Source organism: Monodon monoceros, unplaced genomic scaffold (genome assembly GCF_005190385.1).
Source record: "Monodon monoceros isolate NGI ecotype Baffin Bay Population unplaced genomic scaffold, NGI_Narwhal_1 Super_Scaffold_10, whole genome shotgun sequence".
Classification (NCBI taxonomy): Eukaryota; Metazoa; Chordata; class Mammalia; order Artiodactyla; family Monodontidae; genus Monodon; species Monodon monoceros.
Window position 1 is genome coordinate 41,714,366 of NW_021703766.1, and position 12,692 is coordinate 41,727,057.

Below are 12,692 nucleotides of genomic sequence, written 5' to 3' on the forward strand. Positions count from 1 at the left end.
AGGAGGTTAAGCTGCCATGGTGGGTGAGACAGGTTGCCTTTCATTTGAGTCTGTGTTTCTTCAGAGAGGGTCCAGAGACAACAAGGTATCTGAAATGACTCAGCATGGTACTCTCTCCCTTTCCCCTTTTATTTTCTCCTTTCCTTCCTGCTACTTCTCTGTTTCCTTCTCCCCTTTCCCTCCCTCTTTCCCTTTCTATCTCGCTTTCTTTTTTTACCTTTCAGAAAATCACAGCTTTTGAACCCTAAAAGGTCTGGATTGATCATACAGCTTTCTGAAAGGTAAAAAAAAACACAGGGCATGTGAAGGTTGGCATCGGTGGGGGACAGACATCAGGATCATCTTCAGCTTATTTCTTTCTGTATCAACTTACACCATGCCGTTTGTATTCTAACTTAATAACATTGTACAAATGGTTTGGTGTTGTATACACAGATAAAATTAAGTTTTTAACATAGGCAGTGTGTATTTCTAACAGTCAGGGTGAGAATCAGCAGTAAAAATCAGGTAGCAACTAGTCCTGAGGAAAAGAGAAGCCCTTGGCTCTGTGTACAGGCATTTGGTTTAGGATTAATCTCACTGGAAAGCTAGAGGCTCCTTGAGATTTTTATTGCTTTCTCCCTGGTTGCTTTTAAAAACATTTCCCAGGCAGCGCTCTGATTTTCAGAACTTATTTCAGATTTAAAAGTTGTCCTTTTAAAATGAATTTCCAAATCATTGCTTTCTCCTGACATGAAACTGTGGAGAAGAGAAATGTTATTTTACCACCTGGATATTTTATTGCTTAGTAAAGATATCAAAGACTCGGGAATTTTATTTATCTTCTTCCAAAAAATGTTGTCAGTTGTATTTGATGAGTTTGACTACTATGATGAAGGCTTAATTTTTTTTTTAATTATTAGGACAGCACCAAAGGTAGTAGGGTGTGCCTATATCTTAGTAGGGGGCCTTCTTGCTAGGACAAGCCCACAGCACCACTGCTTTAACCTCTACTAACTGGAAAATACACTTAACAAATAATGAGCCACTGCTGGGTGTGTAAGTTATAAAAAGTGTTTCCTGGAAATCAGTGAAACGAGTTTATACATGAAAGTAAGAGGAGGATATATTTAAAGGTTATGAAAAATATACTTAAAATAAAGCAGATTTAAAAGAAATACTTATTAATAAACCCCAATAGTTTGAAACATGAGCTAATTTTTTTTTTCCTTTTTAGAAAGACAACAAAGTTGCTGCATAGTCTGCAAACAAGTCTTTGAAAATAGATGGATTTTTAGCTCTTCGTGGTCCTGAGAATTGGTTTCAGTCTTTGAGAAGAATGAGAAAGTGAATTTGCTGTATATTTGTCACCAGCACTGGGTTTTTGTTTGTTTGTTTGTTTGTTTTTCTGCTTAATTTCAAAGATACAATACAGTTAATTTTGGGGGTGGGAGGGAAGGCTCATCTTAATAAATGAGCATTAAATATATTTGGAATAGCAGAAGGTTAAGTGATTTCTTATGTATAGTTAAACTAAAGCAGTACTCCAGTGGAACTTATAAGTATTTTTTCATCACTGAAAGGATTTTTCTTATCACTAAATTGTATTTGGCAATTATTGTGAGTTGCCTGCAGATAGGGCCGTGATACTGTTTTGAGCCACAGAAGGAAGGGTCTGTGTGTCTATGTGTCTGTCTATATCTTTCTTTTTCTTTCTTTCTTTCTTTCTTTCTTTTTTTGGAAATCCTGTAATAACCCTTCTGAGGTAGCTTATTTCGTCAATTAATTAGGGTGCTGGATGGTAGAGAATTTTGTCAGTCAACTATGTACACACAGTAAATACTGTTTCTTAGGCAAAGGTAACTTTTTTATATAGTTGTAAAATTCCATTATATTCCATTGCCAAAGAAACATTAAGAACTTTGTATAGCTGTATAAAAAGCAACTAATTTTTTAAAGAATAAACATTTTAAAGTCAGCAAACATACTGTGTCCTTGCAGAAGTTGATGTGCTGAGGAGCAGAAGTATGGGTGGGTCTTTTTTTCATAGCTTTTCAGGCTTAAGATTGTTGATTTTGATTTTTTTTTTAAATGTTTGGAACGTAAATGAAGATTTGATACATTCTTTCATTATCTAAAAAGGGTAAATTACTTATGCTCATTGTAAGAACTTTATTTTGTAGCAAATGGCATATCACAGGATTTATCCACATAATAGATATTTTCAGTATACAAATGTAAATAATCATAGATAAGAATGTACTTAGCTGTATTTTCAAATAAGTAACCCCCCCCCTTTTTTAAGACAATAAAACTAGGTGTCAATTAACCTGTTCTTCCTGATATGCCTGGAGTTTTGTTGTGATACCTTGACTCTTTCCATTATATTTCAAGATGATTCAGAGTGTTAGAAATTATTTTGGCAACCTATAAGATATCATAACACTGGTCCTTAGGCCTGTGACCCACAAATGACTCAGTATAGAGTTAATTGCTAAAATTATTAGTAAATCTTTTTGATATTTTAAGCTATAGTGGAAAAAAAATCTGGCCACTTTGTGTTTTTATGAAGGCCGTGGAATAAAGTCCAAAGATTAAATATTTTTATCTATTTTGATTTTTGTTAACTTTCTCCTTAAAATATTCAGTAGTGATAAAGATATGGAAAATTGCACTGTAGGAGAATTGGAGTATATAAAGGTGGTTGATAATTTTAATTTTATATCTTTTGTGTAGCTCTACAAGAAAATGTTTTGTAATTTGGTTTCATTATTAAGGTCCAGTATTTGGCAGCCATAGTTTAGATAATATTGTTTAATACTGTTTGCTCGCATGTTAACAACAAAATCTTTTGGAGGACCCATAAATCATGGCATTGAACACATTTCTGAGGCATTCTGAACATCAAAGCAAGTGCTATGGCAATACCTGTGTAGACTATTAGAGATGTCCTGGGCTGATTTGAAAAAAAAAAAAAACTGTAAATACCAGTTCTACACGCTCTGAAAGTATGAATTCATGCATTTTCCAAGCCCTCTGCGTCATTGACTAGGGCATTTGGTACCCCAGTAATAACCGGCAGCGTGACATACCTGCAGTGCACCTTACAATATTAAAAAGGTTTTTATTCTAAGACAGAATAAAACTGTTCAATAAAAAAGGTTCGTCAAAGTTCTTTCTCTTTAAACACTAATATTTTCTTACAGTAGAAAGAAGTATAGTGAAGGGCATCTTTAACATGTAAGAATGGAATTATGGTCATGTTTATATTCCCTAAAATAGCTAAATTAATTTCTGTTTTCCTAGGATTTATACAGTGTTGTGTTTAAAGCTGGAAGCCCTTTCTCCCCCTCCTAGAGTACAGAAAGCTCCTGAGTTACCATCCACGACATGAGGAGACTAAGCCAACCAGGCACAGGCCAAGCTGGAAACCTTAGGCTAGAATGCACCCTCTGTGGGCAAGCACATGCAAAAGACAAAAAAGGGAAGGGCTGATTCCGCTGAAACTTGTCTTTGGATAGACCATTTCTCCTTCCAAAAGCACGGCTTAATGTGAGGGGTAGGGAGAGTGGTCAGGAATGTTAATTCAGCTCAATGGATCTTAATCAGGGGTGAACTGCCGTCCAGGGAGCATTTAGGAATGAGAAAGCAGGTGTTTTGGTTATCACAATGACTCGGGGACCACCACTGGCTTTTAAGAGTAAGGGCCAGGATGGTAAATGTTCTGTGCTATGCTAGACAGTGCCATAATTGATTATCCAGCCCAAGTGCAGCAGTGACCCTTCCACTTTGAGAAATACTGACTAAAGTCCCTCTACATGGAAAGACAATGAGTGGGGAATTAATTTTTCCCCAAAAATTTTTAATAAAACTTTACTAAAGAATCTTTACATGGTATATGAAAGGAAAAGGACCTTACTTGCAGGAGTACTGTCAACATTTTGGAAACTCATTTATCATCACATAGGAATTACCATTTCATCCTGTTCTCTGTCAGTAGTTCATAAATCTCATACCAGAAGCACCTGAGGAGCATTTTTTAAAGTACAAATTCCCATGCCCCACACTTGGAGAGTCTGATTCTGAAGTTCTGCAGTGAAACCCGGGAATCTGCCTAAGTCCCACCAGTAGTTCTGATCAGCCAGGTTTAGAAAGCCAATTTTAAAACATCACAGCTGACTCATCTAATCTAGCCCCCCCTCCTTGTAAGGGTCTTGGTGATGTTTCCATGTAGAACTATTTTATCATTTCTCTGTCCTTCCAAACTCAGTATATCTAAGTTGTGACTCCAGCACGAAGAGTGGGAAAGAACTAAATGGAGCAGGGGTGCATTTCTGCAGGATAGAATCTAAGGGGAAACAGGAAAATTGAGACTTGTTTCCTCTAGGGTTTGGCTGCTTTGAGTACCGAGGCTCCGTTCCTAGCATGTAGGAAATGAGTGTGTGTTGTTTCTGTGTCTCAGTTTTACATAGTTTTTGTCCCTGTCTCCATGGGTTGTCAGTCTGAAAGAAAAGCTGCTCTTTCTGCACAGCCCTGTGGTAATAGCTCACATCTGATCGTGTCTGGATTCATTGTTACAGGATCCCCCTGCCCTATTAGTTCAGAGACTAAAAGCTGGTTTAAGTAGTGACAGTGGGGAGAGTGTCACAGAATAAAGTAATGAAGGCGAGTAAGCTCTTAGAGGAGCTCAGATGTCAACCAGTTTGCTTAGTTTACCTCCTTTGACTGTGATTTTAAAAGATGACAAGTATGAGTACAATCGGAATCAAACTTAAGGAAGTAAAGTAGCACCGTTAATCTCTGAATCTGGGTGTGCTTAATGGGGATTCGCTCAGAGCAGGCTGCCTTCGCTTCTCCCAGTATAGAGACACTGGGACAACTTCTTGGCATAAGAGCTAGTCAGGTGAGGGAAGTAAGGGAGAGTGTAGCTTTGAGCAGCAGAGCCCTGGAGGCCAGCAGCAGTCCGTCGGCCAGCTAGCGTGTACACTGGGAAGCTGAAGATGCAGGCCCCAGGCCCTGCTGTTGTGGGGGTCAAACCAACCTCCTGAGGAGGAGTGACGCAGAAGTTTTTATCCTGTTTTTCAAAGCCACGGTTAGTAAAAGCGAGCTTGTGGTTTTTGAGACAGTTTGAAATCTGGCTCCAAGAGCACATGATGAGACTGTGAATCTAATGTGGTTTCTGTTCTCAGTGATGGTGCCAAGCTGTGCCCGTTATATGGGTGTTCTTTAAATTCCAGTTCGGTTCGTATTTTAACAGACTTGGCTGACTGATAAAAGTGTTTTCACGTTTAGCTCATAAACATATCAAAATCAACCTGAATCTGATTCTAGTTCATAATGAATGTTGATTTTTAGGGAAATGCTTTAAAATGCACTGGTGTCTGTATTGTGGTTTATAAAGAAACAAAGCAGCTCTGTGAGGCCAAAGCATATTTCAGTTTAATAATAAGGCTTTCATAGAGTGACTCATAGTTTAGGTGCACAGAAACAACTGAGAGCGGCCAGCAAGGAGCTCATGGCCCAGAAAGTCTTGCCTTTGCCTCTAAACTTGAAGAGCAGCCTGGGAGTGGAAGAGCAGAGAGCCAAGAATGCCAGTTTGAGGAGGTGTGAGAAGCCTGGGCCAAGGCGAGATTGTAATGAATTCCAGTGAATGGTTTACAGTCATCCCAGCACAGAGAACAGGAACATGTTTACTAGATGTCTGGAGTGTGCTTCTGTTATCCTGGTACTCACTTAATCCTTATAATCCTCGGGTGCTGGCCTCACACAGGATTGTTGATGAGAATGCAAATCCCAACATTGCAGTTCAGGATTTTGCTTGTGCTGAAATTGTTTTATAAATTTCTTTTACTGGGTTAGTTGGGTGACAGTTATCCCTTACTCCATTCCCCAGTGTTTAATAGCATTTCTTTTGTCCCAGAATGGGTTTTGGAGCTTTGCAGATTTCAGTTTACAGAGGAGTGAGGTATAGTTTCATTTTTGTATAAGTAATACACTGTAAAAAGGATATGGGCAGTATGGAAGATGGTTTTTAAAAATAGATAAATAAAAGAAGAAAGAAAATCTACCATCCCACCATTCAGGGCTAACCATTGGTAACACTATTTGGCTATATATTCAACCTGGCATTGTTCTGTACCGGCATGTGCTTCTCAGCAAAGATAGATTCATAGTATACGTACTGTTGTGAAACTTGCTTTTTTCACTTCGTGTATTGAGTAGCACTGTTTTGTTTTAAAGTATGATTATGCACACAGAAAAGCACACATATCATGATTACTTATGCAAACAGTACCCAGAAGCCCCCTTAAAACTCCCTTCCAGGGGCTTCCCTGGTGGTGCAGTGGTTGAGAGTCTGCCTGCCGATGCAGGGGACACGGGTTCGTGCCCCGGTCTGGGAGGATCCCACATGCCGCAGAGTGGCTGGGCCCGTGAGCCATGGCCGCCGAGCCTGTGCGTCCGGAGCCTGTGCTTCGCAACGGGAGAGGCCACAACAGTGAGAGGCCCGCGTACCGCAAAAAAAAAAGCAAAACTCCCTTCCGGTAGCCCCCACCCCATCAAGGGTAACCACTATCCTGACTTCTAACAGCTTAGATTGCTTTTGCTTGTGTTTGTTCTTTACATAAATGGAATTAAACAACATATATGCTTTTGTACTTAGCTTCTTTGCTCAACATTGTGTTTGTGAGATTCATCCATATTGTTGCATTTGGCTGCGGACCGTTCGTTTTCGTTGCAGTATAGTATTCCATTGTGTTAACAGACCATGATTTACCCATTCTGCTGTTGATACCGCATTTGCATCATTTCTAGCTTTTGGCTGTTAAAAAAATGCTGGCACAGTTTTTTCCTCCACAAGAGAAGCTGAAGTTAGAGTGGGTAAGAGGAACGCGGACTTTGAATATTGTGACAGATAGTAGTGCCCAGCTATGGAGCTGTTCCACACTAGCGTGCTGCTGCAAGGAATTTGTAATGAAGCAAAAAGTACCAGCAAACTATGATGTGCTGTAGATGTAGACATAGGTGTGTGTATTAGAGCAGATGCAGGGTTAATCCTCCTCTGTGGGCCTAGCCTTTTCCCGAAGGACGCTGCTCCACCTACCACCCTTCCCAGTGGCAGCACTGGAGTATTTCTTGCCCTGCAAACTATGTTCAGGATGTAGACTTCGTGTCCTTGTTCCCTCCCTTTCTGGTAAAACCCCTACTTAACTCCATTCAGGCTTATGTGATCCTCTCACTCTCCTGGTTACCTGATTACTCCCATCTTAAAAAAATTATTCCTGCCTTTCTCTTCCTCTATACCTCCATCCTTCCATATGACTTCATCTGTGTGGCTTACCCATCTGTGTTGGGAGTCCCCAAGATAATCATACTGATGGCGATGATTCTTACAGCACAAAGATGCAAAGCAAAATTGAGCAAAGGAAAGGGTGTATGGGCGAAGTCTAGAGTGAACCAGGCTCAGACTTTCAGAGGGGACTTTGAAAGTGGTGTCACAGAGTATGTCCTTCGTTCCCCCAGCAAAGAATTGTTCCAACATGTGTGGAATGTTGTCTACCAGGGAAGCTCACCAGCAGCTGAGGGCCCAGGGTTTTGATCGGGGTCTGGTTATTCAGGCATCTTCTGCGTGGCACATACTAAAACCCCAGACTCCCAGAAGTAAAGCACAAATACACATCATTGACTGTACAGTTTAGGCACAGTGAGCCACTCTTATCAGTTCTGGGAATGATGGAAACCCTCCTCAAATCCTAGTTTCCAGATGTCAGCCAAGGGCCAAATTTGTAAGCAGTCTTTATAAAGGATAGGAGTCAGGCCTGCTGTGTTAACTTTCCTGGACCCATCCTACACCCTGGCCCCTGTTCCTTTCCCTGTGACCTTTTCTTCTCACCTCCTCCTACCCAAACCTGTAGACACACCTGGACCTTGTCTATCAACCTCAACTGCATCATTTCTGAATCATGGATTTAGACACCCTACGCTTTGATCTTCCAACTGGCTTGCTCAAGAAATAATAAGTACATACACACATAGAGTGACCTAACCACTCCTTTGCTCAGTAACTGCTTTTAGCTTGGTGCAGACCCCCAGGTCAGGAATCTTTCTACTTTGGATTCGTTAGCTTCCATCTTCTACTTTCCCTACCACCATCTCCAACCAGCCTAGACTCCTTGAACTATCATTATCTTACAAATAACCTTAAACTCCCTTGCACCTCTTTTGAGCTTTTTGTGCTCTTGTTTAGAGAAACTTCAACCCTGAAAGCATCCAACCACCCACATGATCAGTATTCACTCAGAGGGTTGTGTCCTACAGAAGAGAATCACAATTGAATACATTAGTACCACTGTAAATCTGATTACTGCTCTCTCCTGGCCCTCAACATTGCCAGCAAAACTTAGTACTTTTCTGTAATCACCTCTCTGTAGTCAGCAAATGGCCCTGCTATCCATTTCAAAGAGAACTAGAAGACATTGGATGGAAACTGCCTCAGGCACTTAGCACACTCTCTAACATATGCATCCAGCCTTGTCCTGGCTGTCCTTTAAAAACAGAAAATATCACGTATCAAAAAACTGCTTGTGCTCTGGCTCCCTAATTCCCACCGCTCCCGTTACTGAATTACCTCTTTCTCTGTGTCTTCAACTTCTTCCTTGATAAAGGATCCTTTCCATTCGCATTTAATTATAATGCTAGCATATTATATAGCATATTAATGTGTTAGTATTCATATATTTATATATACAGGCGTAACTTGGAGATATTGCGGGTTTAGATTGAGACCCCAGTAAAGCAAATATCACAAAGTGAGTCACACGAATTTTTTTCTTTCCTAGTATATATAAAGTTAGATTTACACTGTACTTTTGTCTATTAAACGTGCAATAATAGCATTATGCCTACAAAACAGTATACGTACCTTTATTTTAAAACAATGCTGTTGGGAAAATGGTGCCGATAGACTTGCTTGATGCAGGGTTGCCACAGAACTTCCCATTTGTAAAAAATGCAATATTTGCAAAGCACAATAAAACGAAGTATGCCTATAATTGTAACTATGTAGCATTTATTATGTTAGACTTCTTTTTTAAGAAAATTATCCTAGGATCCTACCTCCTACCAGTTCCTCCTTAGCTCTTGAACTATCTAGATGCCTGATCTCCCTTTCACTTCTTAACCCACTTGTTCTACTTCATACACCGCTAAAACAGTTCTTGGTAAGGTCACTAATGATCTCCAGTGAGCCTTTCAAAGTTTTCCTCTCTTACTTGTTTTACAGAAGCATTCCATGCAGTCTGCCTCTCCCTTCTCAAAATACTCTTGTCTTCCTGGCTGCCAGATCCTCGGTCTGCCCAATTCTAATTCGTCAGTCACCCCATTTTGAAATAATAATGTTCCTCAGGGTTCAACTTTAGCTTTTTTTCCTTCTCCCCGCTGCTCCCCACACACAACACTACCACAAATTATGCAGTGGAGTTTCCCACATTCTTGTTATCTCTCCTGCCAGATAAGTTTGCTTTTTTTCCCCCCTCTTTTTAAGCTGCATACTCTCTCTGGCCTTAACTACATGGAGTTATTCTCACATTCACTTATCTAGCACAGATCTTTTCTGAGTCTGGATCTGACTTTTCCTTTGGCCGAGCCGCAAGGCTTGCGGAATCTTAGTTCCCTGACCAGGGATTGAACCTGGGGCCACAGCAGTGAAAGCGCTGAGTCCTAACCACTGGACCGCCAGGGAAGTCCCTGGATCTGACTTCTTGATACCTGTGCTTGAAGGTCTTATAGTAGCCTCTCAAATGTAATGTTCCCCAAACTGAAGTGATGATCTTCCCTCTGCTTTTCTTCCAGTGTTCTTGATCCAGTTATGTAGCAACACCATCTACTAACCCGACTGTGCTGGAAATGTGGAAGTCACCTTTGACACTCCATTTATCTTCAGTTCTGCACCAGCTTCATGCCTGTTACCAACTTCTATCAATTCTTTCTCTTTTTTTTAACTTTTATTTTATTTTATTTATTTTTAGCTGCATCAGGTCTTAATTGTGGCACGTGGGATCTTTCGTTGTGGCACTCAGGCTTCTTCCTAGTTGGAGCCTGTGAGCGCGCGGGCTCAGTAGTTGTGGCGTGTGGGCTTAGTTGCCCGACCAGGGATCAAACCTGCGTCCCTTGCATTGGAAGCCCCTGGGAAGTCCCAAGTTCTACTTTCTCAATATATCTAATACCTCTTTTATTTTTAAAACGTTTAATTATTTTGGTAAGAGATGTGTGTGCATGTATTTTAATCTAAATGCTTCACAAAGGCTTATAATGAAAGCCCTCAGTCATGCTAACAATCAATCATCCCTTGCTACCCCTAGTCTTTTGTTTTTAGTTTTACTGATTTTCTGTGGAAAAGGGGAAACTATTTATTCAACAAATCTTTATTGAGCCCTTATGTAGAAGAGATATAGTTCATTTGCAGGGTAAGCAACAGTGAACAAAATAAACCTTGGAGCTTGTATTCTGGGAGGAGAGAAATGAGTAAAATTTATATAAAGTATGTTAAGAAGATGCTTTAAGGGAATTCCCTGAAGGTCTAATGGTTAGGACTCTGCGCTTTCACTGCAGGGGCCCTGGTTCAGTCCCTGGTCGGGGAACTAGGATCCTGCAAGCTGTGTAGTGTGGCCAAAAAAAAGATGCTTAAGTTCTATGGAGAAAAAGCCAAGAAGTGGGGGACAAGAAAGGGTGTGTGGGCTTGAGGGTGGATTGCTGCGTGAATTTAAAATAGGTTAGGAAGCTGATTTGAGAAATGACATTTGAGAAATGACAAGAAGCTGATTGGATGTTCAAGCAGAAGAAATTTTAGCTGCAAAGACCCTGAAGCAGGAGTGAACCTAGTATTGCTGGAGTGGAGTGAGGGAGGAGAGGCTTGTAGAATGTGAGGTTAGAGTGTCAGTGGAGACTGGACAGGGAAGGAATAGTGGAGTCCACTGTAATGATTGTCATTTGTTCCGAGATGGGAAGCAATTGTAGGGTTTTGAATGGAAGAGTGACAATCTGAATTACATTTTAAAAGATTCTCTGGGACTTCCCTGGTGGTCCGGTGGGTAAGACTCCGCACTCCCAATGCAAGGGGCCCAGGTTTGATCTCTGGTTGAGGAACTAGATCCCGCATGCATGCCGCAACTAAGAAGCCCGTATGCCGCAACTAAGAAGCCTGCATGCCGCAACTAAGAGTCTGCATGCCGCAACGAAGATCCTGTGTGCTGCAACTAAGACCTGGTGCGGCCAAAATAAATAAATAAATATTTTAAAAAATCATCGTCATCATCATCTCTGGGGAATTCCCTGGTGGTCCAATGGTTAGGACTCGGCACTTTCACTGCTGTGGGTCTGGGTTCAGTCCCTGGGTGAGGAACTAAGATCCCGCAATCCTCGAGGTGCAGCCCCCCCAAAAAATTGGCACTTCTGCTACAACTGTCAGTGAATCTCTTCCAAATGCACATCTTTGGATTTAAAATAAATAAATAAATTTAAAAAAATAAAAAGAATCTCTGTCTGCTGTGCTGAGAATAAATTAGTAGGGAGGCCAGTTAGGAAGCCAGTGCAGTAACCCAGAGTGGTTCTCCCTGCTCCCTGATAGTTAGAACATAATAGCCTAGCCTTCCAGTACTGAATCTGCTGCAGAGGCCTTTGTGGTTTGGTCTCCTCAGTGGATTGTTCCCCTGGCTGAGGCTTTAATGTATGCATTCAAACAGTTAAAAAATAATAGGATTTCCAATGAAAAGCTGCTTCCCTTTTCTCACTGTCCCTCAGACCTACAGTTACCCTCTTCACATGGAGCCAGGTTGTTTCCAAATTTTGCTAGTCCAAGCAGTGCTGGAATGACCCTTCATGAGTCATTTCATAAATAGATGAACATATCTGTGAGATAAACTAATAACTGGAGATTCTGGATAACTGGAGACATAACTTCATAATTCTAATGAATATTCCTATGTCCCTTTTGATAGAGATTATAGCAATTTACACTTCACCTGGTTTTTCAGGGTGCTTATTACCCTATATGGTCATCAGTACAGCATTAGCAAACTTTTGAGTACGTTTGCGAGTCTGATGAATGAAAAGTATTATTTCAGTACCCTGCGCATTTCACTTTGAGGGAGGTTGAACATTGTTAAATGAGTTTGGTATTAATATTTCCTTTTCTGTGAACTTTGTATAAATATTCTTTATTTGTCTCCTCTGATGTTAGTGTTCTTGGTTATTTACAGGAGCTCTTTTTTTTATTAAGGGAAAAAAGTTTTTCTTTAATTCAATAATACCTGTGCATAGTTACTACAAATGAAACAAAATAGTATAGAGTTTGTCTACTTCTCTTCCTTAAAGACAAATACTATTAACAGTTTATCTGTATTCTTCCAGAAAGTGTCCCTCTCCAGATCGTGTGTGTATATATGTGTGCGCACCATACCCACGTCCCCCCTTTTGTTAATGTGTCAGTAGGAAGAGCCTGTGTAAACTGTTCTTTACTTTGTTATTTTCATGTGTTTATCAACTACGGACCTCCTGATATATAGATTTACTCTCTTAATTCCCCCCATACACACACACAGAAATTCACACATCCTTGCTCTGTATCCTCTTAATATACTTACTGTAACACTTAATTGCGGCTAGGAATACTCATTACAACTAAGTAAATAATTTTTATGGATGAGCCAAGTAGCACA

The 12,692-nt window shown here is 40.4% G+C and overlaps 1 protein-coding gene across 4 annotated transcripts in view; it reads left to right on the plus strand.

The window, feature by feature from the left end:
• The window catches only part of LSM14A (LSM14A mRNA processing body assembly factor), a 56,533-nt gene extending 53,367 nt beyond the window's left edge, over positions 1-3,166 (plus strand). For 2 of the 4 annotated variants that reach the window (XM_029240086.1, XM_029240093.1), the window contains exon 11: positions 1,217-2,990. In XM_029240086.1, the coding sequence (XP_029095919.1) occupies positions 1,217-1,259 (43 nt within the window). In that variant the 3' untranslated portion in view covers positions 1,260-2,990. Of the gene's footprint in view, positions 1-224; positions 282-1,216 lie in introns of all 4 variants that reach the window. The other 2 variants (XM_029240109.1, XM_029240101.1) reach the window with 2 other exon arrangements.
• Positions 3,167-12,692: the final 9,526 nt, after the last annotated feature.